Below are 25,926 nucleotides of genomic sequence, written 5' to 3'. Positions count from 1 at the left end.
CATGTAATGATTTTCATGCAAGACATTGTATCATATTTTCTTTTTGCTGTATATTGCAAATAAATAAAGTTGTTAAACTATTTACTGCTAGATAAATTAACAGCCTCAATGAAATTAAAAACTTACGCCGCGATTTCCGTGTTATTCAAGACGAAATTATTTTTTAAATTACATTGTTACACCAGCTAATATTTAATGATTTTTTCGTTTTTTGGCTATTTTCAAACGTATTGTCGGCTACATTCTGTGGATTTATTCTGAAAGTGTTGGCACTCAGCGTCTACTTCACGTATTCAATGAATGAATAAAACATTTTGCCAGCATAATGGAGGAAAAATAATTGAAATGTATCGCAAATGAAAATACTTACGTTTTCTATGCATTTGATAAATTTAAAGTCATAATCGCATGCGAAATTCTTTCCTTCGTGAGGTTTTAAACGGAAGAATGAGCCTTTTAATGGTTCAATAAATAAGGATACATATTTGGCCAATTCATTTGTAATTCTAGGTGAGCCGTAAATGTTTACTTTGGTCAGTTACGCTCTAATAAATTATCCGTTATCACTCCTAACAGTCATACCCAATATTTTCTTTTGTATTCAAAGCACATCAATATTCAACAGGCACAGGAGTCATTATTTATGGAAAACAATTTTCGGATTTGACTTTTAGTGCGAAGTCAGCGTAATTTGTTTCCTGCTCTTGTTTGCCTGTTACCTCGTTCGCATCACGTGCTCGACAGCGACAAATCTCTTTTTTCCAAAACTATTAGTCCACGCATTATTCACTATTTCAATCAATAAGGAATACGTGCGGCTATGCCACCACTTCTCTTCGTACAATGACTCAATGCGTCCTACCGTGGCGGTATTATGTATTTGCTAAGCGAGGAGCTATCAACCGTTCCATAACAATCGATAGTAACTAATATATAAGCTCAAAACGTAATTTCTCTCAATCACATAAGAAGCTGAGTGGTTTTAGTAAAAATTGATTTGTTTCCTCATGCATACCAAATTTGTTCACCTGAGTAATGTTAGAAATACTCGTGAAAAATCTAAAATAAGTATTATTGACTTAGGTTTTCTTCGGCTACGATATATTTTGGGCCAAAAAGTAAATATTTCGCGCTAATCGTGTACAATTGAATCTAATTTAGCCATCTAACTATGAATACGAACAACACAAACCTGGAAAAAACAGAGAAACATTAATAAGTATTTGGACTTTCAAAAAATCTAAGTCACTTCACCTTCCTAGTTAAAATTAACATTAAGTATGCTTATAATTTTATTATAGGTATATTTTATGTTATATAAATTTTTTCCTCCAAATTATCATACGGAGAGTAATATTTTTTCAAAAATATTTTGTTTTTCTTTTTCCAAGTGTAATTTTTATATATAAAATAATTTGCAGAACGTATTCAATGGCCATTCCAGACAAAGATTTGAAATATTGGAAATTTTAATTGAGTACCCACTCACCGTATATAATGATATTTTCAAGATTATTCATACTTAAATTTCTTTCCTTTTCAGCCTTACTGGATGAAGAGCAAGGAGTACTGGGACACAAGTTTCGAGGAGAGATACAAGCAGAGCAAACCGAAGTGGCCACTTAAGGTAAGAAACGAGAATGATTGCTTCGTCATTGGCTCATCTTAAACCAGAGAATATGTTTTTGGCTTTGTCTGAGGATTTAAGATGCTGAGTAGCTACGAAAAAAATTGAATATGTTTAGAAAATGCTACCTTTTTTATTACTAAAATACTCGATGTGATAAAGGAAATGGAAGTGTACCATGGAGCTATATTCCCGTTGCTGGGTAGAAAAAAATCAAGTTACTGGCTAGGGATAAAACGCTGCTTCAGAAAACAAAAGAAATTGAAAAATTGTATCATCGTACGAAGCCGTTTTAAAACAAACCAAATATTTTCGTATGGAAGAGCTAGATGGTGTATGTGAAAGTCCGATCTAATTTTTAGAAGTACATTTTGCAACGTAACCCTGTCAAGAATTTCTACAGTTTTTATTGAAAATAAGACATATTTTTGTTAAATTTATTACATTTCATTGGCACATGGGCATTCGGAACAGTCTAAAATAGAAGGGAATAAATTACTCAAAAACAGATAAATCATCATATGTAATGATCATAGTGATTATATTTGTAAGGAAAGACAGCGAATATTTTTCCTGAGTAGAGGGATAAAATTAGGAACAACGGAAAATTGATGTAGGATTCATTCTTTGATATTATTTTTATTCTGCCCGTTACGGCACATGCTTTTGTATATTTAGTATTCCAGGGGTACATAAAAACACCTCTCCTGGTGGAATTGGATCATATACCTCGCTCGTGTTCGCAATTGTATAAATGGAAGAAAGTCTCGCGTCTTAAATCGAATGAAAATCTGGGAGATACATTAAAAAATTTCCCAGTAGTTAAAACGCAAATAGGTAGGATTGATTTTGAGGAATACTTTTTTCATCGCTGCGAATAACCATTGGGATACACGAACGGTGAAATAAAACGCTTACTGTACAGGAAACTCGATTTTTTTTTGCATCTCGGAGGCCGGAGTAATTATCGGAACATGTGACCTTATTCCAGCTAGTGGCTTAAAGTCGTTATCGCTTGAGGGACAAAAAAATGAAAAAAAGCGGCGAGACTTGAGGGCGGAGAGAGTCTGCCGATCGAGAGCCCATTTCCATGTATGGGCACAATGAATCGCGAAGCACACCCCTTCGACAATGATCGATAAAATCCTCTCGTTCGAGGGAAGAATTTCGAATTTACAATACGCTACGATGAATAAAGATGGTATTTTTCGCGAGATCATGGCAGAGGCTAAAAGCCGGCACACGTTATTTCTCCTGTACTACGAAGATTTTCTCAAGCTTACGACTGTCGTGGCAGTAAAATTCTTGTCATCTAAGTATTAGGGCTTAATTTAACTCTTTGTACAAGGTAATGATGCAGAAAAATACCGAAAGAGAAGTACAAAAAAAATTATTATTATTCTTTTTCATTGTTTTTTTTCATATTAAATCGATCGCGGCATGTTTCCGTGACATTTTGCACAGTACCGTAACTTAGTTGAATTTAAATTATAAAGATGAGGCTTTTGGTAATTTCGAGATGGTGGTGAAAGAATTTTCGCAAGAAGGTGGTTTCATTTTATCACAACAGATTTCAATTTTTCCATGTTCCGTTTTACATACAATGACACATTAACCCTTCCGTGACTGTACCTAGAAAACTTACGCGAACGATTGTGTGGGGTATCTCAGTTTTCTCGTTTATATTCATTAATTATTTGTTGTACTTTAGTCATTCCGGTAATTCAACACCATGACTCTTTTTTATTGATATAATATCTTGTTTTGGATAATTTATAAATGCATCGTAGGCTAAATTTAGGTTTTCACATTAATTTTGTGCGAAATGGTAGGAATCTTTCACGTTTTGTTATGGTAACTGTAAATTGAGATCATGCTATGAAAAAACAAGTAAAAAGGTACCATGATGCAGAATATTGGCGTTATTAAATTTATAATACAATAACTCAACTTTTACCCCTGCCCTCATATAACAAAGAAGTTTTTTTCCCGCCAACATCCGTGAACTCAGTTACCCAAAAAGTTTTAAAAAACAATTTGAATGCAAAACAATCAGTCATCGCCTAAATAGCGACGAACTGGTAGAGCCCAAATACAAAAAATAATTTTTTTGTATATGAGATCCTCGAATATCATTGACCCCTCTAGCTCTTAGAGAAAATAGTTTTTTTATTAAATACTGCCAATGACACTCATATCAATGTCCATTAGCTAATTACCGGGCCTTGAACCATGGATATGTCGTCCGGGCAACTACACTATCCAGCCAAATTGCTTCATCCCCATTGGTTCGATTCAATCAAATAATCATCCAATCACTTAAAATATTAGGATTTGTATCCTTAATGTAAAGTATCAGCATTCTTGAGGCTTGATTTACTTCCCAATTTTTAAATATGACAAAATATTTGAGAGTGATAAAATATGAGAGAGTGAAGAGATATTTGAGTTTCGCGAATTTTGAGCGTGCCGGCTGGTAACAGCACGTTTAGTTCGTTCAGCGAGTAGTTACAAACGATTGGGTGCCTGTCTTGTACATGAAAGGGACAGCCCTCTTTCCATTAAATGCAACACCAAAGCTGACAAAATGTTAATGCCGGAGCATGTTGTGTGTAGGGGGAATTGTAGCCTGGTTAAATGTATGTTTCAAGAAACATATATTAGGTGCATTAGATAAAATTACGTGGGAAAATAAATAAAACAATCACTGAAATTGAAAAATCAAATGCATAGGAAGCTCTATAAGCGATCGTAAACTCTCTTTCGACCGTCGAGTCTGGTTGGTGCTTTTTTGCCGCCATAAAACTGAGCCTAAAGGTGAGTTGTATAAAGTTATTTCCATTCACTGTATTTAATTAAAGCGTCACTAAATTCTTTCAAGTTGATAGGCTCGAAGTTGTGTTAGATTCTGAAGTAAATGGACAATAGGGCAAGAAAGTCTCTTCGTCGTTTCATTAATAAAGGCTCACCAGCAAGAATGAAAGAAAACGAGCTTAATGAATTAAATTGAAGACGAAGTGAAATTAAAAAATATACCTATATATATCGAAGGGTAGCATAAAAATAAAACTACAAGACATAAAAAGTACACATAACTTCTTGCGTCTCAAAATGAATTCAATTTGCTTGAATTAACTCTGCGTTTTAAATAAATTTCACCATCAAAGATAAGCGAAAAATGTCTAGACAAAGTACTCAAAGATAAAATTTTGAGTTGGAAGTTTCTTGCGAGTTTGAATTTAAAACGATTTTGTACTCAAGCTTTTGAAACTTTAAACAATGCCCCTTAACGAGTCTCACCATCACAAATTTTAATTTTTAATGGAAACCTTGGCACTCCTTAGTAGTATTTTCATCAGATAAATGTTAACTATGCATTTTGCACGCTCGTATTTTCCTACCTAGTGGAGAGGGTGGTTGAAGTTTATCTTAAAAAAAACTTCAGCGTAAATGCATTCGAGCAAAATATTCCGTGCCAAAAATGGTCTTTCTATTTTACATACCAGTTTGTATGCAAAATTTATTTTTTATTATATGCTCATGGGTTCTTTGAGATAAATTCGTAAGGTTTTAATGGCTTAATCAATGCAAATGATGATAGGAATCCACACATTGAAATTAATGTGATTTCACTTTATGACTGGAATTTGTTACATCAAAAAACAAAGTTTTAGCCCATAAATGAGGCTCAATGCTATAGAAGAGATAAGCGACATTAGTGCCCACAGTTTAAAAATATCTGTGATGAAGAATAAATCAAGTAATGCCGTCATTTTCAAAGTAACTTGTTATTATCAACAATTCAAACAAATCAATTATTGGAACTCATCTCTCTTAAGCATTTTACTTCGCCTTTGAATTGTCTTACTCAACGGATAATTTCGAAATGGAATTGCAAGCTGTGGTGAAATATCGGGTGTTTCAAATTGAATTGCGGAGTTTTAACGCTTTATAATCTGTATTTAGCAAAAGTATTCACTACAACGAATACATTAATTGAAGAAGCGATTGAAATCGTTTAAAATAATAGGCTACAACTGCTTAATGTGAGCGCCATTCGTCACACGGCGAACGTCAAGACGATAAACGAGTTCTACCTGAACGTTCATCTGTGTCTCTCGAATAATTCTTCCAACTGATTTAATCCTGTTTTTTAACTCTGTAAGAATAGATGAGAGTTGACAGATTGCAGATAACAATTGATATAGATCGCACGTTGCACCATAGACTCCGTCCTTGCAGATTGTAAAACACCAAAAGCTTTTTGTTCACTAGTCGCTATATTTGCTACTTTCGCCATCTAACGCATGGCGACGGAAAAATTGGGTGCACATGCGCATTGTATCCAATACATGTAACCGTCTGAGTTCCTTTATCATTTAATGTATCATTCATAGTTATGAGTAAAGTGTAATATATAATAAGTCCGCTATTCATTTTGAAACACCCGTTACCTATGTTCAACTTAATCACGCTTTCACGATGTTCAATAAAGCTGTAAACCACTACGCCAACCAAGCGAAATACGGGAAGTTCAGAGCGTGTTCCTTGTAAAACCATGTTTTCACCTCTTTCACCCCTCACATCGCCATCTCGTTACGCAGAAAACCTTTACCACCGCCCGCGGCCGAGCTACGGAGGCTATCCGCGTTGTTAATCGAGTGCCGGGCAAGTCGTATTACACTAGTGCTCGCGCCTACGAGTGGTAAACCGCAGGGACAGTGAGAGTGAGGGATTTAGAGGCCGTAAGTCAGGTGCGGTCGAGGGAAGGAGATCCTTTAATGTGAACTTGTTGCTGCGGTTTTGAGAGGAAGCGAAATTAAGTCTCCTTAGCCGTATGGAATTATTAACACCTAAGTACACCCTGAGCCCCCATTTTTAATTCCTGCACTCCACCTGACTCTCAGGTGATGCTGTTTTTTCATATTTAGAACAGGATACTAGTTTTTAGGCCCTTATAACCGGTTTTGTTTTTATTTTACCTGTTAAGAGGGATTTTGAAGGCGAAATACAGAAAATGCGGTATTTAAATAATGCAAGACACTTCTCCTCTGACATTCAAAAAAAGTTTTAACTAGAAAATCAATCCATAGATATATTTCACTCCTTACGAGCTATTCATTCCCATTTTTACTTATATTACACTGTTATATTACTGATATATTTTATATATAGTATATTATATCACTTATATATTTATTTATTTAATTTTATTATTTATACATATTATACTGATAATCTTATTAATACAGGAGTAATCTTTTTAGCTTCAAGGCTCGCATTATGCCTTGAAACAATTTTTTAAATGTGTTTTCTGTCGAGAGAGATTTTTAAGGTAAGAAAATAAAATGTAGTATTAAAATAATACAAGCATCTTATTTGGTGAAATTATGAAAAATATTTTTTACAAGAAATCCATTTATGGATGTATATATCTCAATCGCACTATTCACTCCAATTTTTACCCATCATATTCATTATAGAATACTACTAGTCTTCTTAGTTTTTAGGGTTGTTTTTTAAAATACTCTGCGCAGCGACTCGAAAATTTAAAGGTCCGCGGTTAAATTCCCGTCACAAGGGAATTATTTCTTGTGGTAATTTGAATATATATACATCACTATATTCTTCAATTTTTCAGAACTATGATAATGATAAAACCATAAGTATTAATAAAGACCCAAACCCGGCAGATTTATTTTGCGAAGACAATTGAGCGACATGCATGATGGTTTCGCTGATGTCAGAGTGAAGAGGTGTGAGTACCGCATCCCTTTTTTTTTACATCAGCATGTCGCCACCCACCCTCTTCACTCATCCACTCCTCCCACACCTAGCTCCCTCGAGAGTAACACCCACGTGAGCCTATCAACACCGCACGTCAGCTGGCGCAGACACCCTCGATTATTATTCGCGAGCCTCTTGGCCTTTAAGGGTTGGGTGAGGGTCGAAGCTTCCCACTTCCATCAAAGTGTTGAGCGAGGGGAAATAAAAAGAGGCAGTTTTGAGGTAGAGAGAGAGAGAGGTTGTGTGAGAGGCGAGAAGAGGTTGAGACTGAAGAGGGATGACGGTTTAAAAGAGGTTGAAATATGCGCGGAAGGGAGGAGAGAAAAAAAATTGGCGGACCGCGGAGGAGGAATTTGAAGCATTTAGCCCACACGGTGGGAGAGCCGGCTCGTTCATCCCCGAGAGCAACCGGTATCCAAAAATCCAGGTATCCATTAATCAGCAGTTTTCACCTTTTTCCGCGGTGGAGAGAGAGAGAGGATCGATTTCTCCGTGCTCACCTGCTTTTCGCGCCATTCCCCTCTTGTACACCACCACCGACACAAAACCCTAATCATATAGCGGAATGAATCCTTTCGTAGATTTCTTAGAATAGTTCAATGGTATTAGACTCAACTATGTGGAAGTTAATACTCGAATATGAAAAACAGAAAATCAGTGGAAATCAACGAAGTCTCTTTTTCATTTTCATAGCGTGCAGATACAGATTTTGTATGGGATTATAATCAGGCATATTTGAAAAGGAACACATCGTTAGGATGGAAAATTAAAGAATAAACTTTTTTAGGCTCATTAATATATATTTGAAAAAGCACGACCCGGGTTACATACCATAGTTACACCGACAAGTCATAGCATAATATCAGACTATCGGAAAGCCAGTGTGGTCAGAACATAGTTACATCGTTCGTTTTCCATGATGGAAAGGTTTCATTAAGTTAAGCCTGAAGTCATCAGTTACATCATTGCCATTTTTTCTGTCAATAAATTCCTAATTATCACGTATAACCCCTTTGTGGATCGAAATAAATTTCGTCATCACACGATTGGATATGAACTCATTTTATTTTGAGCGCGAAGTCATACTTATAATACACTAAAAATCATCAAATGCCTATCAGTAGATATCAATGCATCTAGGCATCACAAAACTAAAAAGTATTTTCGTTTGATAACATATGATCAATAATTTGTATAATTTAACCCATATTTTTTTATGCCACTTTTGGCTATCCCCGCTCCTAGCAATAAATTTTGTACGGTATTATTCCGAAGTTTCTCAGATATTTGAAATACACTACCTCTTAATTTATTCGATCGTCTTGATCATGGTAATTTGAGGGTAATAGCGGGCGTGAGTTAATGGAAATTCTTTATCGTAGAAGTTGCAGGAATAATAACTTTTCTTTTTTTACATGGTGATTTATTTTTACGGCCATGGTTTCGTTGTAGACTTTGATAATGAAACTCTGCAACGAAACCATGGTTGCACAAAATAAATCACCATGTGAAAAAAATCAGTTTTTTTTTCCTGCAACTCATACTGTTGCAATTTTATGTTACTATTGTACATAACTGGGTCAATGTATTTTAATCTGTCCGTAATATTGTGAAAACGAATAAATCAAGCATTCAATTGACTAATGATCAAAACTCGAGCTGTCTTGAAACCATTCCCTTAAAAGAAGATACCCTTCACAACCCCTTACGCCTTACCATACGCTTCCCTTAACCTCTCCCTCGCATACTTATGCTCTCTCCTTCCTCCATCCACCCTCGAAACTCTCCTCCAGTCCCTCCAAAATACCCTGGACCCTTCACTCTACCTGCCCCTACACTTCGCGCACAAAAAAAGGAATTTCATCCATCCCACTCACACACTGCTTCAACTCAGGCTTTCTCCTCTCTCAGCCCCAACTCATTACGAATTCCTTGATACGCCGCAGACCTCGTGAAATATAACAACCGACCAAAACGGAGGGATAAAGAGGCGCGGAATGGAACCTCCCCGAACTCCGCTCCGGCGGTGATGGAGGAAGAGGAACTCCTCTCCTTATAATTTCGACTACCATTTCTCATCCTCGCCGTTTTCCGCCTTCCCTAATCGCAACTTTTCAAGACCATTATGTGAGCCGCGTCATCAATTAAGCGAGCGGAAAGCTCCCTGAATGGGATAAACCACGCCTCCTTCTTTTTCTTCCGAAGCACAGATTCCTCTCGTCCCATGTATCTACTCTGTCTCTCTCTCTACCCTCAAAGAGCTCTTCCCAGAACGCATGCCTCGCTGGGGTGGAAGTGTACGTGGGGCCGTCCAGGTGGAAGGAATTGGGTGGAAAGAAGGGGGTTGGACAGATGGGGGATGACTTGATGCCCTATTTACGAATTTATTAGATTATCTCACGAGAAAAATTATCGGGACAAGAATCTTTCGCACTTATTGGAATATTGCAGAAAGGTTTTTCGGGTTTTCCACCAGTATTTCCACCAGCGACTTGCAGTTCATCCTCAAAATTTTGAGAAAGGCAGTCAAAGGATCCCCTGAAGATGAACACCAAGTCGCTACTCGAAACGTCGGGAGACATGGATAACATTAACCGGTGAAAAACTCGAAAAACGTTTAGGTACCTCATACGCCGGAGAATCCTAAGATAATGCATATAATTTATTACTTATATTTGAGCTTTAAGTTCCCGAAAATAATCAAGTATATGTTTATACCCTTTCACACAAGGGAATAGTTTTCTATTAAAACTTTTGCAACATGCATGAGATATAATTAAGTTAATCAAATTTATATTTATACCTTTTCACACAAGGGAATACTTTTCTATTAAAACCTTTGCACCTTTTTATGAGATATGATTAAGTTAATTTTCTCTAAGTTGTTCAGATTCCATTATGAACCTCGTGATAGAAAGACATTCTTAGAAGATTAACTGGAAATAAAAATTATGGCGATATTTTCCATTGATTGAAACTTTTTTAAGTAACTGAATAAACATTGGCCATACTGGGTGGAGAAATATTGTTTGTCGAAATTTTAATCCTGGATAGCTGATGCCAGTAGGAACAAAATTACTCATCAGTTCGAATCCTTTGCCTTTGTCTAGAGCATTCGGAAACAAGGAAAACTCGCGGCCAATCGGCGCTCTTGGCACGAAGTTTATGTAGCTTTCAAATGTAGTTTAAACCTTTTTTTTCGGCTGTTTGGACATGGAAACCCAATAAAAAATTTGCGGAACATGCAATATTAGTATATCTTCTCTTATGTTTCATGTTACATTGTTCCACCAAATATGGCCATTCATTTTTAAGTTGAACAATCCGAAGATCGTTTTGACGTATTCCGCGGGGCAATCCGAGCGTGTTCCTTCTCACCGCCGACTGATGCAAGGGATTGTATTCAGGCATATTTGAAAGAAAACACATCGTTGGGATGGGAAATAATAAAGAATAAACTTTTTTGGTTCACTGATATATATTTGAAAAAGTACGACCCGGGGTTCATACCATAGTTGCATCGATAAGTCATACCATGATATCAGCCAATAGGAAAGTCAATGTGGTCAGATCATTGTTAAGTCGTTCGTTTTCCATGATGGTAGGTTTTATAAAGTTAAGGCTGAAGTCATCAGTTACATCTTTACAATTTTTTTTGTCATTAAATTCATTACTATCACAAATAACCCCTTTGCAGAGCGAGATAAATTTCGACATCACATGATTGAATATGATCTTATTTTATTTTGAGCGCGAAGTCAGAATTGTGATGCACCAAAAATCATCAAACGCCTCTCAGTAAATATCTAAGCATAAAGCCGTAATAAAGCTAAAAAAATACATAATTGATATGTAATATGCATTTCGCTCCTGTCTCACACGCCCTCCCTCGCAGGAAACTCATCTCCAGCATATTCTTCCCTCCCCCAACCGCACCCAGCACCCACGGGCCGTTCTCTCCTCAACCCCATTGCGACGTCGTCCCGTGGATTTTTTTCTCTCCTGAGCATCACATCATCCACCCTCACCCTTCTCCTTTTCACGCCTCCTCACAAATTGTCCCGGCTCTTCCCTCACCGTATTCCAACGACCTAGCCTCGTTCTTTCTCCCTCAGTCACCTCCTTATTCTTCTTTTTTTTAAGATTCTCTCCCCGCCCACGGTCATAAATTGCAAGGAATATATAATAGAATGCCCGAAAAAATGCCTACGACTGAAAAGAGAGGAGCCCGGACTCTTTGGGGTAAGCCACTGCACAGCGTAAAACGGATGCAGTTTTTCTCAAGGGTCGACCTAGATCTTTATGAGATGCCTAACGTGGTTGGGTAATTGCTAATATATTTAAAGATATTCTCTTCTCCCCCAAAATAGGAAATAACGATTGTTATTTCAATCCTGCCACGTTAACACCGGAGAAATCTGCACAAATTGCCGAGGGAAAAAATTCTCCTGGACCGGGAATCGATCCATGGACCTTTGAGTTTCCCGGCTAATGTGCAGACCACTACGTTATCCAGAGGTACAATTGCCATTTAAATTCAGACACATGTATAGCATAGTGGCCTTGAGATATAATGGCTTCATGAAGAAAATCGTCGAGGGAAAATTAGATGTCAGCAACGGAAAAGAAAGACCACGAATGAAATATATGGAACATGTAAAGAAGAATGAGAAAGAGAAGAAATACGTAGGTCTGAAAATATTAGGTGGTGGGAGAATTGAGTGAAGAGCTGCTTCAAACCAATTTTGGGATTATTTACCAGATATGATGATGACGATGAGGTTGTTGTTTCGATTCCTACATTAAAGAGTCATTCTTTTCAGAGACCTTCCTTTTACATTGTGGACTAATATTTAAGTTTAGAGTGCCGTAACGTTTTACCTGGGCGTGGGATTTCTTCTGTTTTCTAGCACAGTACCTATTAAAGACGCAGAATATAGATAATTTTACTATATATTATGATTTCTAATTCTATGTTGGAATTATTTATAGCGCTAAGTGACCAAATTTCTCAGACGCACTTTTCTATTGATAGTCCTTCGCCTTATCGACACTGTCTCGCCTATTGGGAGTTTACACCTAGATAAGTTAAGTTCCTTTGATCTCATAGTTCACTAATTCCATACTTTCAGGGTTTTATCTCATTTTCTATCCACATTCCATACGATCCCTCCGTCAACAATATTTCTCTCGCTTGGTTTTTTAATCTTCTCCGTCGCCTGGACGTGGGATATAATTTCCAGCACAATACCAAATTAAGACACAAAATATTGATAAAGTTAATTTATAATATAATTTATTGCAATTCTAACAATGTTAGAACTACAATAATAATTACAATAAAAAATCACTATGTTAGAATTATCTACCGCGCTAAATGACCAAATATTCTCAGCTAGACCTTTCCTTTGCAGTTCTTCAGCTTATCGACACTGTTTCGCATTACGTGAGGTTATCTCAGATAAAATATATGCCTTATATCCCATGCTGGAATGATCCTAGTCTTGCGATTTTTCCTTTTTCGTCTCATTTTCTATCCACCTTCCCTGCAAGCTCACGGACTACACTTTTTCTCTCGCTTGTTTTTTATCTTCCCCGACAACTTTCCATCCCATTATTTCGTTCGTATTCATTATACCTCGCTCAAAGAGTTACCCTTGTCCCTTAAAAATTTTGACATATTATTCCCGCAGAAAGGTAGTCTGGAAAGAATGACTGAGGAGCACCTCACGGGCCTCGCCGCTGCCTACCTCCTTTCTCTTTTCTAGGACATCCACCCGGGACGTCCCGCTTTGTACCCTGGGGTCTTAAATTTTCCAAGGAAAATATCATTATTCGTCCCTGGCCCGTAATCAAGCCTAGCTCCCCCTAGATGGCTGGCCCAGATGCATCCTCGCGCATTCCTTCGGCTTTGTCGAGGTCTGCTGAATAATTACACTCTCATGGCCCCTCCCTCGTATGTTCTCCTTTGCTTCTCGTGGATATTATTTCCTAAAAATCACTGGCGTGCGGTGAGAAGTTCAGAAAATGTAAGCCCCCGCATAAAAAGTAGATTTTTCTCCTCTCTAAAAACTCCCGTTCATAGACGGACAAGTTTTCATGAAGTGAAAGGAATGAAAGGAATATGGGAATGTGATACCGCTTCTTTGCGTCAATTTTGACATAAATTAACATAATTAGTAGCTATTTGAGCGGTTATTTGGAACAATCAAGTCCTAAGCCAGTCATTTGACATGATAATATTCTTCATTTAGTTAAGCGCTAAAATTCAGGGAAACAAATAGAATAATACTATCATAAAAATAATAATCTGCCACGGAATACTTTTAGTTCAATTCAAATGCATGGAGTTCTTTCATACGTGAAAATAATTGAATTATTTTCTGTGAAAATCTTATCGAGGATTATCCACATTCGATACGCTTTTTAATTGACTATCGATGGCTTTTTTCCTTATCTGTTCGAAATATGTTGATTTCTCCTATCGCCGAACTGATAATGAAATCCCCCTTCCGAAAATACCTAACCTACTCGAAGACCCAGATTCATCAGTTGATTGACCAGTTGTTATTCATTAATTAGGGTGGAGTTGATTCGGAATGAGAAATACCCCGGCAATTTCGGATTAATTCGCGTGTGGAGCGATCGACAATCAATTCCGTTTATAACTTTCCCGCATGGGGCCGAGTGAAAGAACCTAATGGAAAGAAACGTATTGCCGCGGAATTTTCCCAGAAAAAGACGTCGGATGAAATCAATCGCTTCGGCGCCGAGGGGGTAATCTGCGATAAATTGGCATATCTGTTCACTCTTTTGGGATATGCACCCACCCTCCGCTCATCACTCAGACGAGCCACAATTCCCCTCTAGCCACTGTTCACCCCACATCCCCCCTTAGAAGCACCCCATTCGGTTCCAGGGTTCGCGAAAGTTAAGGGTGGGGATGTGTTGAATAAGAATTGAGAGGAAAAATGATTGGGGAGCCAGGAGATGAAAGGAAGAGTGAGAACCCAGAGATGGATGGAAAAACTGACGCATTTATTCGCGGGTAATATTTTTTTATTCTTCCTCCTTCGCCGACCAATTGCTTCGTTATCTGGGATATCTCTCCGCTTCCCCCCCTTCACTCCTCCCCATGCGTGAATAGCTGCCCGTCACACTTTTACTTCTTCCAAATCTCTCCTTATATCTCTTGCTTGTTTTGCACCATTCCTTCTTCGCTCATATTCTTCTCTTCGACAATTCCACCACTTCGAAAATATATTGTTGAGATGTAGATTTGAATACTCATGTCTATTTGAATGGACAAACATAATTTACTGACAGTTTTACCACGAAGTATTATGTTTCCACCAATCATGTATTTTCTGTCTTACGTTAGCGAAAAAATAAACCTTAATCATAATATTCTTGTTAAAATCTTTGCGCAATATTCACTGCAATTTTGAAAGCTCTACACAGTTTTTCTCTCCAAACATAATTTATAGACAGTAACTAGCATTGAAAGGCATATAATAAGTTCTTTCCTTTCCACTTGCATTAGCACAAAATTCAAAATTCGGCGTCCTACTAGTAGATTTTGATGCTAATGTCTACTAAATTCTAAAAATATCTATCTTAAAGAAAGAACAGAAAAGATGATGCGTTTGCGAAATTATGATATTGCGTCGTAACACTGGCTGTGCAGAGGTTGTTAGACTATATTAGTTGTTTTTTTCCTAAGCACGTAGTTTTTAATTTTATTTTCTGGGTGTAGACAAAGTTTTCTCCAATACATTTGATGAAAGAAAAATAGTGTCAATTATGCAAATTTTGACTGTAGTTTTTTTTTATATATTCTTCTACATTTGTATTCAGACTTTTAACATCGTATATGTTTTTAAATTTTGGAAGTTGGCCCATAAAGTATCGCATGCGTTAGATGAGGACCTTTTACAGTGATTCAGATAAATCGATAAAGGGAGAAGAAAATATCCAATATTTATTAGCCTACTATTTGCCGCAGGTACTCAATTATTCCTTCAAAAACAATAGTATCCATTACTCCGGAACATGGTATATTTTATAATTTTAATATTATTGTTATTTTTCCTTGCATTCACTTAATCCTAACTGATAGCATGCTAGTCTAATCCTTTTAACATTTAGTATATTTATAATTCGGCAGGAGGAAATTAGAAGAAAGAATATCAAGTGTTCCACTAGGCCCTTATGAAAGGTGTGGGAATTATTTCGTGCTTTGACTCGTCAAACAACGTCAGGGGTACTTCACATGGAGTGTTCGCCACTGAGTGTCCAATTAGGCAACGTAATGTAGTTGAAGCACCCACATCCCTCGATATTTGAGCCCGGTCCCTCGGAGTATAAAACGAGCTTACTCGCCACTCCTGCGTTACATTGGTTGAACGCAGACGAAGCTGCGGCTAAGGTAACTTTTGAGAGGAGTAAAATCGTTAAGATTCCCTCTTTCCGAACTTCGTATGAATGTTACCAGCAACGCGTGAGTAATATTTTCTTAAGTTTTCTTATGGAAGACAATAGATCAACAAATTCCAGCTCTCTCTTCCGTAATTTGCCCTTAACCTACTCAAATAAATATGCTGAGCTCTGATCCGATTAAAGGGTGCCTGTCCATATAATCTATTTACGGGATATTCTCCAATTTTGCCACAATTGACCACAATAATGATTTTGATAGAACAATTCTTTGCATATTGTATACATTTATATTTAAGACTTTCTATATTTTTTCATATCAGCAATTATTCTTTCAAGATTTTAAAGTTATCTAAAATATGCTGTTTAACTTTTTTATTTTTTAGATTTATCGTACTTCTTGTGCCTTTTGGGCTCCATGAAGAAACAATTTTCCATAATTTATTTCACATGTTCACATCATTTTTTTTCTGAAATCTTTCATGCTCAAATACTCCTTTATCCTATTCATACTATTTTCTTTCTTCACCTTTGATAGTCGAAATGGCTCAAAAATGATCCACACTTTTGACGATAAATGTACTTCTTCGGATTAATTTGTAATAACCTAAATTACAGTGAGAGAACTCGCTTAATTTAGGTAATTCGCCAATAAAGACAGAGTAATTACAGAAAATGAGGGTGTTGCACATGTGAAGAAAGGATGAAAAGTGGAGAGCGATATTAAGTTAAAGATAAACATTTATGGGGCAAATTTAGTTTTACGGTAAAACTAAATTTTGGTCTTATTAACTATATCCTCTATCAATTTCCTTTGAGCTATATTGCTTGTTTTTTGAGCTCTTAAAACTGTTAAGTAAATTAATATTATAAGTCGAATTACTTAATTTTTTATGTGACTAAAATCCTTACGTAAAAATATGTAAGCGGTCTTAAAAATTATATGACGCAAATTTAACCATGATGAAATATAAATACAAAATGGTAATTCCCATGCTTTAATATATAACTCCACTACCTACCATAGTTTCGATACTCAATGCCATTTCCTTGAAAATACCAATGGAGTTATATATTAAAGTGTGGACATTACCGTTTGTTGCTTATATTTCATCATGGGTGTATAGTATTTCCACATCAAGGCTGAAATGATTGCATACGTGCGCGAATTTTAGCTTAAGGATTCCGTCTTAGTGATTCCATCCTTTTGTACACATCACTTCCCTTCTTTCTCGTCGAAATAACTCAAAAATTATCCCCTGTTTTGGCAATAAAAGAACTACTTTCCTCCAACCCCGACAGCGAGGTATCTCTTCGCCTTCCTACCACCATTTTGCACACACGCTCATCTCCCTACGCATGACCCGTTCCCCAATTTCCTCCCGTTTCTTCTTCCTCTTCCTACTCCGTTACTCATGCAGCTGGATTCCCTTCTACCGTCTTGTCACAAAGGGACGTCCGCCCTGGAACTCGACTTTTCCTCCCTCCGAAGAAGCATGTTCTCTCTCCCCCGGCAAACCTCCTTGTCTGTCGCCCACTTCCTAACCAACCCCCTCAGCCCCTCCATCCTAAATGCAATGAGTGTAGCGTGTCTGCACGTGGGGGTCTAATATGACCGCATGAACAAGCCCCCAGCGGCGAGCCAATTAAAATCTCGGGAGGGCCTTTGAGAGAGGGGGGAGGGAGAGAAGAGAGGGGATATGAGGCTAGGAGTGTGAACAGGGATGCCATGTCTTCCTCCAAACATCGAGCGGTCGATTCTTCGATGTTTTTTTTAAAGTTACCACTTTTTCGAATCGTTCATCAGGATTCTGGCCTCCGTGGCGGCGCGCCGCGGCTCGGTAAAGTCCTCGCCTGACAATCCGTAGGTTCAGGACACGCCGTGTTCCTGTAGGTTTTATTCTTTAATGTTATGGAAACTCCAGTGTATACAATGAATACTAGTTGACCCGGCGAACTTCGTACCGCCTAATAATCAGATTCCCGGTCAAGAGGAAATTTTTCTCATGCATTCAGTGTATATAGTCTAAACCTTGGTCAGACTGTTGATAAATTTGTGGAACATACAATATTACCTGTTACCGTTACCTGTTACGCAGTTTCACCAAAATCGCCATCCAATCATTAGTTGTTCGATACTTCGATAGTCATACATCGATGTCTATTTCGATACGCGATTTCAGATTTGTGGAAAATAAAACATTAGAGTATATGTGTTTATGATCCCTGTCACATAGTTCCTCCAAATATCGGCATCCACCCTTAAGTTGGTCGCTACTTCGATGTCAATATATCGATGTAGATTTCGATATATCTATCTAGATGTCGATACATATATTTCAGTATCGATGCATCAATGCCGATGAGGAATCGCTATGACCTTGTAAAGTGGAGGGGGCGGATTTTGCGGGCTCAACTGCGGGGGTTGGGGGTGTGGTAGGGCGAAGTTGGATACTTGCTGGTGACTTACGGAGCAACGGGAACGACGCAGTTGGACGTGGGGAGGGAGAGGGGGGATGAGGGGCGTGGGTGGCCTTATAAGGCCCTCCCCCTACCCCAACACATTCCCCTCCACTTGCATGTATATATGTATGCATGTGTGTGGGCTGGTGCAGCCGTTGCCCCGGTCTCCTTACCCCCCCAACAAGGGACCCATTACACCGAGTCAGCGCCCTAAACCTTTCTCCTCTATATTCTGGTTACTCAATAAGGCTTCTCCCACACTACTGTCTTACGTCCCTCCCTCCCGCGCTTAATATACCCCAACTCCCTCGTCCATCTTTTCAAACCTCAAAGGCTGTGGAGCGAATGGAACGTTTAACTTACTTACGGCAGTAAGGTACTTTGAGTCCAGAGTCCGGAAGGCGTATAACTAAGGGACGGCTACCCGTATGAGGATAATTGCGTTTGAGGATGAGGCATTCATTAATAGAGTGCAAGGAGGAGCGAAAAAAAGGAAGAATATGGCGAACGGCAGCACGCAATTTGCTTCATGAACTAAAGCAGTCTCTAGGAGAAAATGAGACGGTATCTATTAATTTCGCAGAGGCTTCTGAGAAATGTTACCTAAATAAAGTTTTGAAATTTGATGTCGGTTGGAAGTAGCGATACTAGGAAGGCACGTAGCTTCATTCGATGAAATTCTAAGGAAGCGCATTAAGTGGACGGAGTACATTATAATCACCTAATATGCACTTGCCGTATAATGACTCATCAATTAAGGCAGAGTAGTGGAAGGAAAAATATGTGTTACACATGCGCAGGAAGGATGCGAAGTAGAAAGGGGTATGGAGTACAAGATAAACATATCAGGCGCAAATTTAGGATTACAGTAACACAAAATTTCGTCCGATGAAATTCTAAGGGAGCACTTTGAGTGGATGGAGTACATTATAATTACCTAATATGCATTTGCCGTATAATAACTCGTCAATTAAGGCAGTCATCAGGGATATAGGGTGAAAGATAAACATTTCAGGCGAAAATTTAGATTTACAGTAGCACAAAATTTCGCTCTTTGTAACTGCATCCTCTATCAATTTCCTTACACCTTATATTGATTGTATGTAGAGCTCATGGAAAAGTGGCTATGTTTTAAATGATTAAAATCCTAATATTAAGGAGAGGGCTTTAGCACTCAAGAATAAAAAATTGTTATGCGGCAGTGAGATTCTCTCGGAATGAGGATATTGTGTCTTATATAAGTTGTCATCGTTCAAGTGAAAGCTTCTTCAATCATGGTTAGTTAAAATATCAGAGAAAGTTATTAAAAGGCATTAAAAATCTGCAAGCGCAGGCAAAATGTGCTCGAGTGATATTTCCTCAAGTAGTCAAAGATGATTCAAACCCTATCGGGTTTGAAAGTACACAATAATGATATTTGTATTATTCTTATGCTGCTCTTCGACTACCGTTTTGTATATCATGATTTTATCCTTCAGGAATATGTCCTACCTCTTTTTGCCCCATCAAAAGGCATGTTCTTCTCCTTTCTATTCACCACCTTGAAAACATCGTTTTCTAGTTACCAATAATATTTCTTCTACATATCTCTTTATAAACTTTCCCTCTCCCGAAGAATTGCAAGATCAAAGGAGGCCTTACGTGCATATTGCCAAATAATTATTGCCAATGATAGATGGACGGCTTATTTTTCGTAATAAGCATGCAATGGATGGGATTGCTTCAATGAAGATAATTGTAAACGATTCAGGTGTAAGAATAAGGTAAGCAATGGCGAAATCTTGCACTGCACTTATAGAGTGCGGATATGACAAATGCTACACATCATCCATCGAAACGACTCTTCCTCTTTTCTTGCTTCATCATATTGTTTCTCATGCAACATCATTGCCCCTTCATTTATCCTCTTGCTGCGTCACGCAATATGCCTCTTTATTTTCTCTCTAAAGACCAATCTGTGTTTCACGTGTCTCTTATGTATTTTGCTAATATTCCTGCAGCTTCTTTGTCAGTTCATCCCACTATTGGCGTCTAATAATTTGCCTGCTCACATTTGGCGAGCGATCTTAACGATTAGCACCTGGTTGATCAGAAACATTACAGGCAAGTCATGTCAGCTTAGTATATTTAGAATGATACATGAACTATTTCGGGGAAAGTATTTCGAAGGGTATCTAAGCCAACTGAGCTATATGCCGACCAAAAAATGCACACTACCCTGGTTTCTTCTTCGCCTAATATTTGAACTGCCATTTGTCGTACTTTTTCATTATTAAATGGAATTTTTTAGCTATGCTTCACATAATGCCTTCACATAATCATGAGCAACAGGAAACAAAGAGAAATCTTCTCATAAATCCATTGCGGGAGAAAATTTGATTTTGTGTGATGTGAATAGATTGATCCACGCCCTAAGACGTCTCACTCGTTGGGTATTTACTCAGCCCTCTCAATTTCGTACTCATTTAGAATTGCCAACTCGAATTTTCCATAGTAAATTTGTAATGAGGGATATTTACTAGTATTTTTCACTTAATGGTGTAAATATTGCTATTAGAATTATATCACTGGTAAAAGAACAAGGGTAATCGTGAGGCAAGAGGATAGTGCATTCATTGGTAGCTTAATTCCTATGGCAGCAATGTTTCTCTATTATTTGTGACCCTCTAATCCCATAACTGCATTAATGTATTTCTTCATCTCTCTACATCCAACGGACAGCCAGTGTGGAATTTGGAATCGGTCATATATATCTCCATCCTGACCCATCGCTGTCCTTTTTCCTCTCCTTGCAGTCGTGGACCCCAATTATGGACTTGCGTCAGCTGTCTCAGCATACTCACCAGTCTTTCTACTTTACCAGCGCGGCTCCTTACGGCTCCCCACACCCGAGTCAAATTTTCAGCCGCACTCCCTATTACAAGCCCTTTTGTTACTCTCATTTCTCCTCATCCGCTACCAATCTTCTTTTTTATCGTTCCGCCGTTCTTTTTTCCTTCTTTTACCAGTAATACCCTTCCTTGCCGACGTGATGAGCTTCTGGTCTGCTCAATTCTAGCACAGGAAGGGTTTTTGATATCCGCGACACGGTCGTCGAACACTATATCTCCACCACTGCTGCAATCTTGGGCGTCTCGTATCCACTCTTATCGCCTTATTTCTCTACCATTATCCTCGGTGTGGGATGAATTAAAACGTCGCGGTCAGAGCTGTGGGTAGTCGTCGAAGAGGAGCGGGTTGAGGGTAGGGTTTGAGCTCGCGGAAAAGATAAGGAGGACAGAGATACGGTGCAGCGAAGAGAGAGATATCATGCGGAAAAGAGTCAGGGGAGTTAGGTTAGATGACCTGAGGAGAGAGGGTTGACGAAGCCGACGTGATAATTGGTCCCGCTTGAAGCGCTTTGCTTTTGTTTTTTTTTCTTCGTCTTCTTTTTCTTCGTTGATTTTTCCTTAATTTAGCGGCGAGTTGTGCGAAGAGTTGGTAGGTTGGGAAGGTAGGGCACAAATTCGGATTTTTTTTCCTTTTTTTTGTTTATTTTTCTTTTATTTATTTTCTTTTGTTTCGCAAGCCCCTGCTCCTCACGGAATGACAATTTTCTCGTTTTATTGCTCAGGATCGAAAGAGCCGGTGCGTGCCCAATTGTGTTTTTCCTGGTTTAGGAGTTTCATTTCGCTTCGCACCTCGCCTTTTTTTCCTGCTGACTCCGCCTCTGATAAAGTATTACGTTTCCAATTGCCGCCGACGCAATCCGATACTCGCAAAATAATTCCAATCCAACAAACCATTAAAATGCTAATTAACTTCTGATTGAGGCTGGCATATTAACAAGGTTATGTTATGGGAATCATCATTTACCTTCCTAACAATTAGGGAAAGTATTTTCTTTTTTCATGCAATGCTGCGGATTGCAGAAAATGGAATCGTGTCATACGATCTTCATTCTGTATAATTATACGAAACAATTTTACGCTTCTTTTAATCCACGATGAGCGTTTCGAGGATTTATGCCGACTTGAACGTTGTAATTTGCAACCTGACATTTTATTTTTATTATTGAATGCCTATTAATTCTCATTGTTTATGGAGTCAGTTATCATTTAATCAATCAAAGTTTCATAATCGTCACCTGATTTGGATTTAGATTTTCAAATGAACTTCCCATGGCGATAAATTCACCAATAATTCCTCACCCAAAAATTAAGTACCTAATAATTGATTATATCAGGCAAAAATTTCATAGCTATATGTACCTCAATTTCTTATATTTTTCCCTGCCATAAAAATTTACTCCGTTAATATGTTTCAGCCACCACTGCAAGAGAAGTTGTTACTTCATGTATTATGTCAAAAATGCGCACCACCATAGCTACCGCAGAAATTAATACAAACGGCCCCGTACTTACTTCTGGTGTCTTGGTCGTATTGTACATTAATGGCTGGACGCATAGACCAGTGTGGTAAGAAACACCCTCTAATTTTATCACCATTCTTAGATAAAAATAATTGAACATTATATTATCAAAGACTAAGACATTGCCAATTTAGATATCTAATGATTCTCTACTGCCGCTCACTTTCAAAATAAAATCAAATTGGAAGCCCTTCTTTAAAAACGAGTGAAGATGACACATTTCTAACACGAATTATCAATTATCTACAAAATATCGTATAATAAACAATTATAAACCGCTTCAATAATAATATGGAAATGGTCAAGAAGTTTTTAGGGGTCACAATTTATCGGTTTTAAGGAAATAATCATCTCTTTCCTAAAAAAATCATATTATTTCATAGAAAGCTCATCTAAAGTATGGGAATATTTTGATATATATTCTTGGATATCTGCTTTTCAATGGAATCGTATTTTAGGTCCATCCATCATCCAAGCAGCCCCTATATATTTATATAAAGATATGTATTCTTAAGTCTTGAAAGCTTATTAGTTCTTTCCTTTTATAAATGAATCATCTCTGTCACATGATCCTAAAATATCACCTAATTCTGTCATACTTATGAATTGTCGAATATTTTGCATCTCCATGGTCACAATTTACGCACCAAATACAGAAATTTCGAGGCTAAGTTGGGAGAAAGAGTCGACAAATATAAAAATACTGGAAATCGTCTAAAAGGTGAAAGACGTTCTTGAGGTAAAAGGAAAAGAGCAGTATGATTAATTAGGTGATGGCATAAAACGCTAAGCCTTCCACCCGACAATTTTCCAATTATGCTCATTGAGGCAAAGATACCACGTAAATTAATCAACCGCCTTGCCTTGTTTTTCCCTCAATGGATTCATCAAAGTGAACGCACGGACGCAAAATTTTATTCTTTGAGCCGCTAGCAGGAAAAAAATATAAATTTCCCTTTTTGGGGATTTTAATTAGGATAGGAACAAATCGGATTACGCCCTTTCATTCTCCAAGGTCACTCTTTTTCCATAATATATAACCCTTTAAGAAAACTTACTTGGGAAGAAAGGGTCTGCATACCAAAGGTGGGTTCTTTGAAATAAATTCTATGCTCTCCCTTTTAAAACCACCTTTCAACTGAAGAGTAGAAAGAACTCCAATAATTTATACTCGCCAAATTAACTAAAAGATGAATAATGTAAGTAGATAAAAAATATAACATACATATATGTGTTATCTAACAGCGAAAGGGATTCCTTGTACCTATGCTCCCTCTAATTTAATCGGGCTCCAACATGACAAATAAGTATTAAAAATCCACTCTTCTGAGCTACTACTGTACAGTATGAAATGCATAGCATCAAAAACCTATGCGGAATCTAAGCACACAAATGGTTCATCAGCAAAGGTAGTTCTCAATCTACAATGGTATCCACGGTATGTGTGTCTGTATCCTGCATATTTTCTCAATACACGAGCTTTCTCTGCGTAATGCAGTTAATACTGATTAGTTACCTAATCTGTTTTCATTTCTACTGAAAATTGATATGGATTTGATTAAATTTTAACTTGGAGACGCGTATTCTACTTTGGGTAAAGTAATAACGCTATAAAAAATAATTCTAACGATGTACACTGGCATTTAACTGTTTGAATCTGCAAAAATGAATTTCCTCGCATTCAGAACGCGGGACGAAACCGAGAGTAAGCCAAAGAATAGCATTAAAATTAAATGTCAAGGAGAATGTAAGGTCAATGGACAAGGGATGGGGCATGCTTTCGTTTTTTGTTAGTGCTTAACACACTCAATGTTAAATATATGCATAAAAGCAATCCACTGGGCAAGGCAAAGTTTATTTGTGATGATACGAGCAGTAAATAGGTGAGAGGAGTTTGAGAAAATTTTTCCAAAAAAAACAAGTAGGTGAGATCAGTAAAAATTTGCCACATGGAAATTACAACTTTCCAATCTCATAGCTGTAAACATATTTATGCATTATGCACAATCTCCACATCTAGCAGCGAATACTGAGGGAGATGAAATTTGATTTGATGCTTTCCCGGCGAATAATGTGGGTAAATTTCTCTTGGGATTACCACCAGGCTAAATATTTCAAGCTAGTTTGTCATCCTCAAGCCTGCTAAATGTCGATTTATTTGTTTTTTTATGACTAAGTCTCATTGTTACCATTACCAGTCGTTTGCGATCCTGAGGAGTCGAGGTCCTCTTGGAGATTGTAGTTTGGAGAACTTGGAGAATTTGTTTTACTTATTTTGGTGAACATACAACAAAAAATTCTATATTCAGCAACCCTGAAGATGACTTCCAAGTTGGAGCTTGAAATGTTGGGTAAAATGAAGAATTTAACCCGGTGGGAATTCCGAGAAAAGTTTACCCACTGATGGAGATGGTTGTTCAAGAAACATCTGGAAATGTTGCCTTGTATTCAAAACACCAGTATTGGATGTGTTATGAGCATGAAATTAGAAGAGGCCGTTTAGGAATAAGAATAATGCCATAAAGGTTGGAGGGACTTGGAGAGAATATATCAACCTCAGAGAAATGCAGAGAATAAAACTTAACCTCCCCTTTCTTTCGAAATCTTTCTTTCCCTTAAAAACTCCTTCCTTTGCACTAACTCTTCTGGGTGGTTTCTCTTACCAACACTCTCCCTGTCTGTTTGGACTGTAAATCTACCTTCTCCTGCAGGTGTTCCACTCCTTTTATCTCCTCAACAAGCTTCCCTCCCCCACCGTCTTTCTTACCCCCCAACTCTCTCACGCAGCCTAAGGTTTTTCCACCTTTGACTGCCACAATTTCCTCTCTCATCTCCCTGAACCGCACCCCTTGCTTTCCAAGCATTCCCCTTCCTCAAGTAGTTCTGTGGCAAGCAGGGGAAAACGTCGTCTCCTTAGCTTTTCCTTAACGTCTTGAATCTCAAAAAAAATAAACTACTCAACCCCTCTCAACGTTACAAGACCGCTTGCCTCTTCACGCCCGTGTTTTCCCTCTCGTGTGGCGAAAAGAGGAAGCTTCTCTTCTTTTTCCACCCTAAATTTCCAACCCTTCCTTTTGCCTCGCGTTCCCCATGTACTTCCAAGGTGCCCGAAAATTCCTACCCTGTCCTTACAATCAGTAGCGTTGGATGAATTCATTTTGATTCCCGTATAATGGCAAGCGATGACTCTTCATATTGTCAC

The 25,926-nt window shown here is 37.9% G+C and overlaps 1 protein-coding gene across 1 annotated transcript in view; it reads left to right on the top strand.

Annotated features, from left to right (window-relative positions):
• The window catches only part of LOC124163413 (alpha-mannosidase 2), a 1,009,237-nt gene that overhangs the window by 530,601 nt on the left and 452,710 nt on the right, over positions 1 to 25,926 (top strand). The window contains exon 2 of the mRNA XM_046540303.1: positions 1,544 to 1,627. Within this exon, the coding sequence (XP_046396259.1) occupies positions 1,553 to 1,627 (75 nt within the window). The 5' untranslated portion in view covers positions 1,544 to 1,552. The remainder of the gene's footprint in view (positions 1 to 1,543; positions 1,628 to 25,926) is intronic.

Source organism: Ischnura elegans, chromosome 8 (assembly GCF_921293095.1).
Source record: "Ischnura elegans chromosome 8, ioIscEleg1.1, whole genome shotgun sequence".
NCBI lineage: Eukaryota > Metazoa > Arthropoda > Insecta > Odonata > Coenagrionidae > Ischnura > Ischnura elegans.
This window is presented reverse-complemented; position numbering and strand designations above follow the sequence as displayed.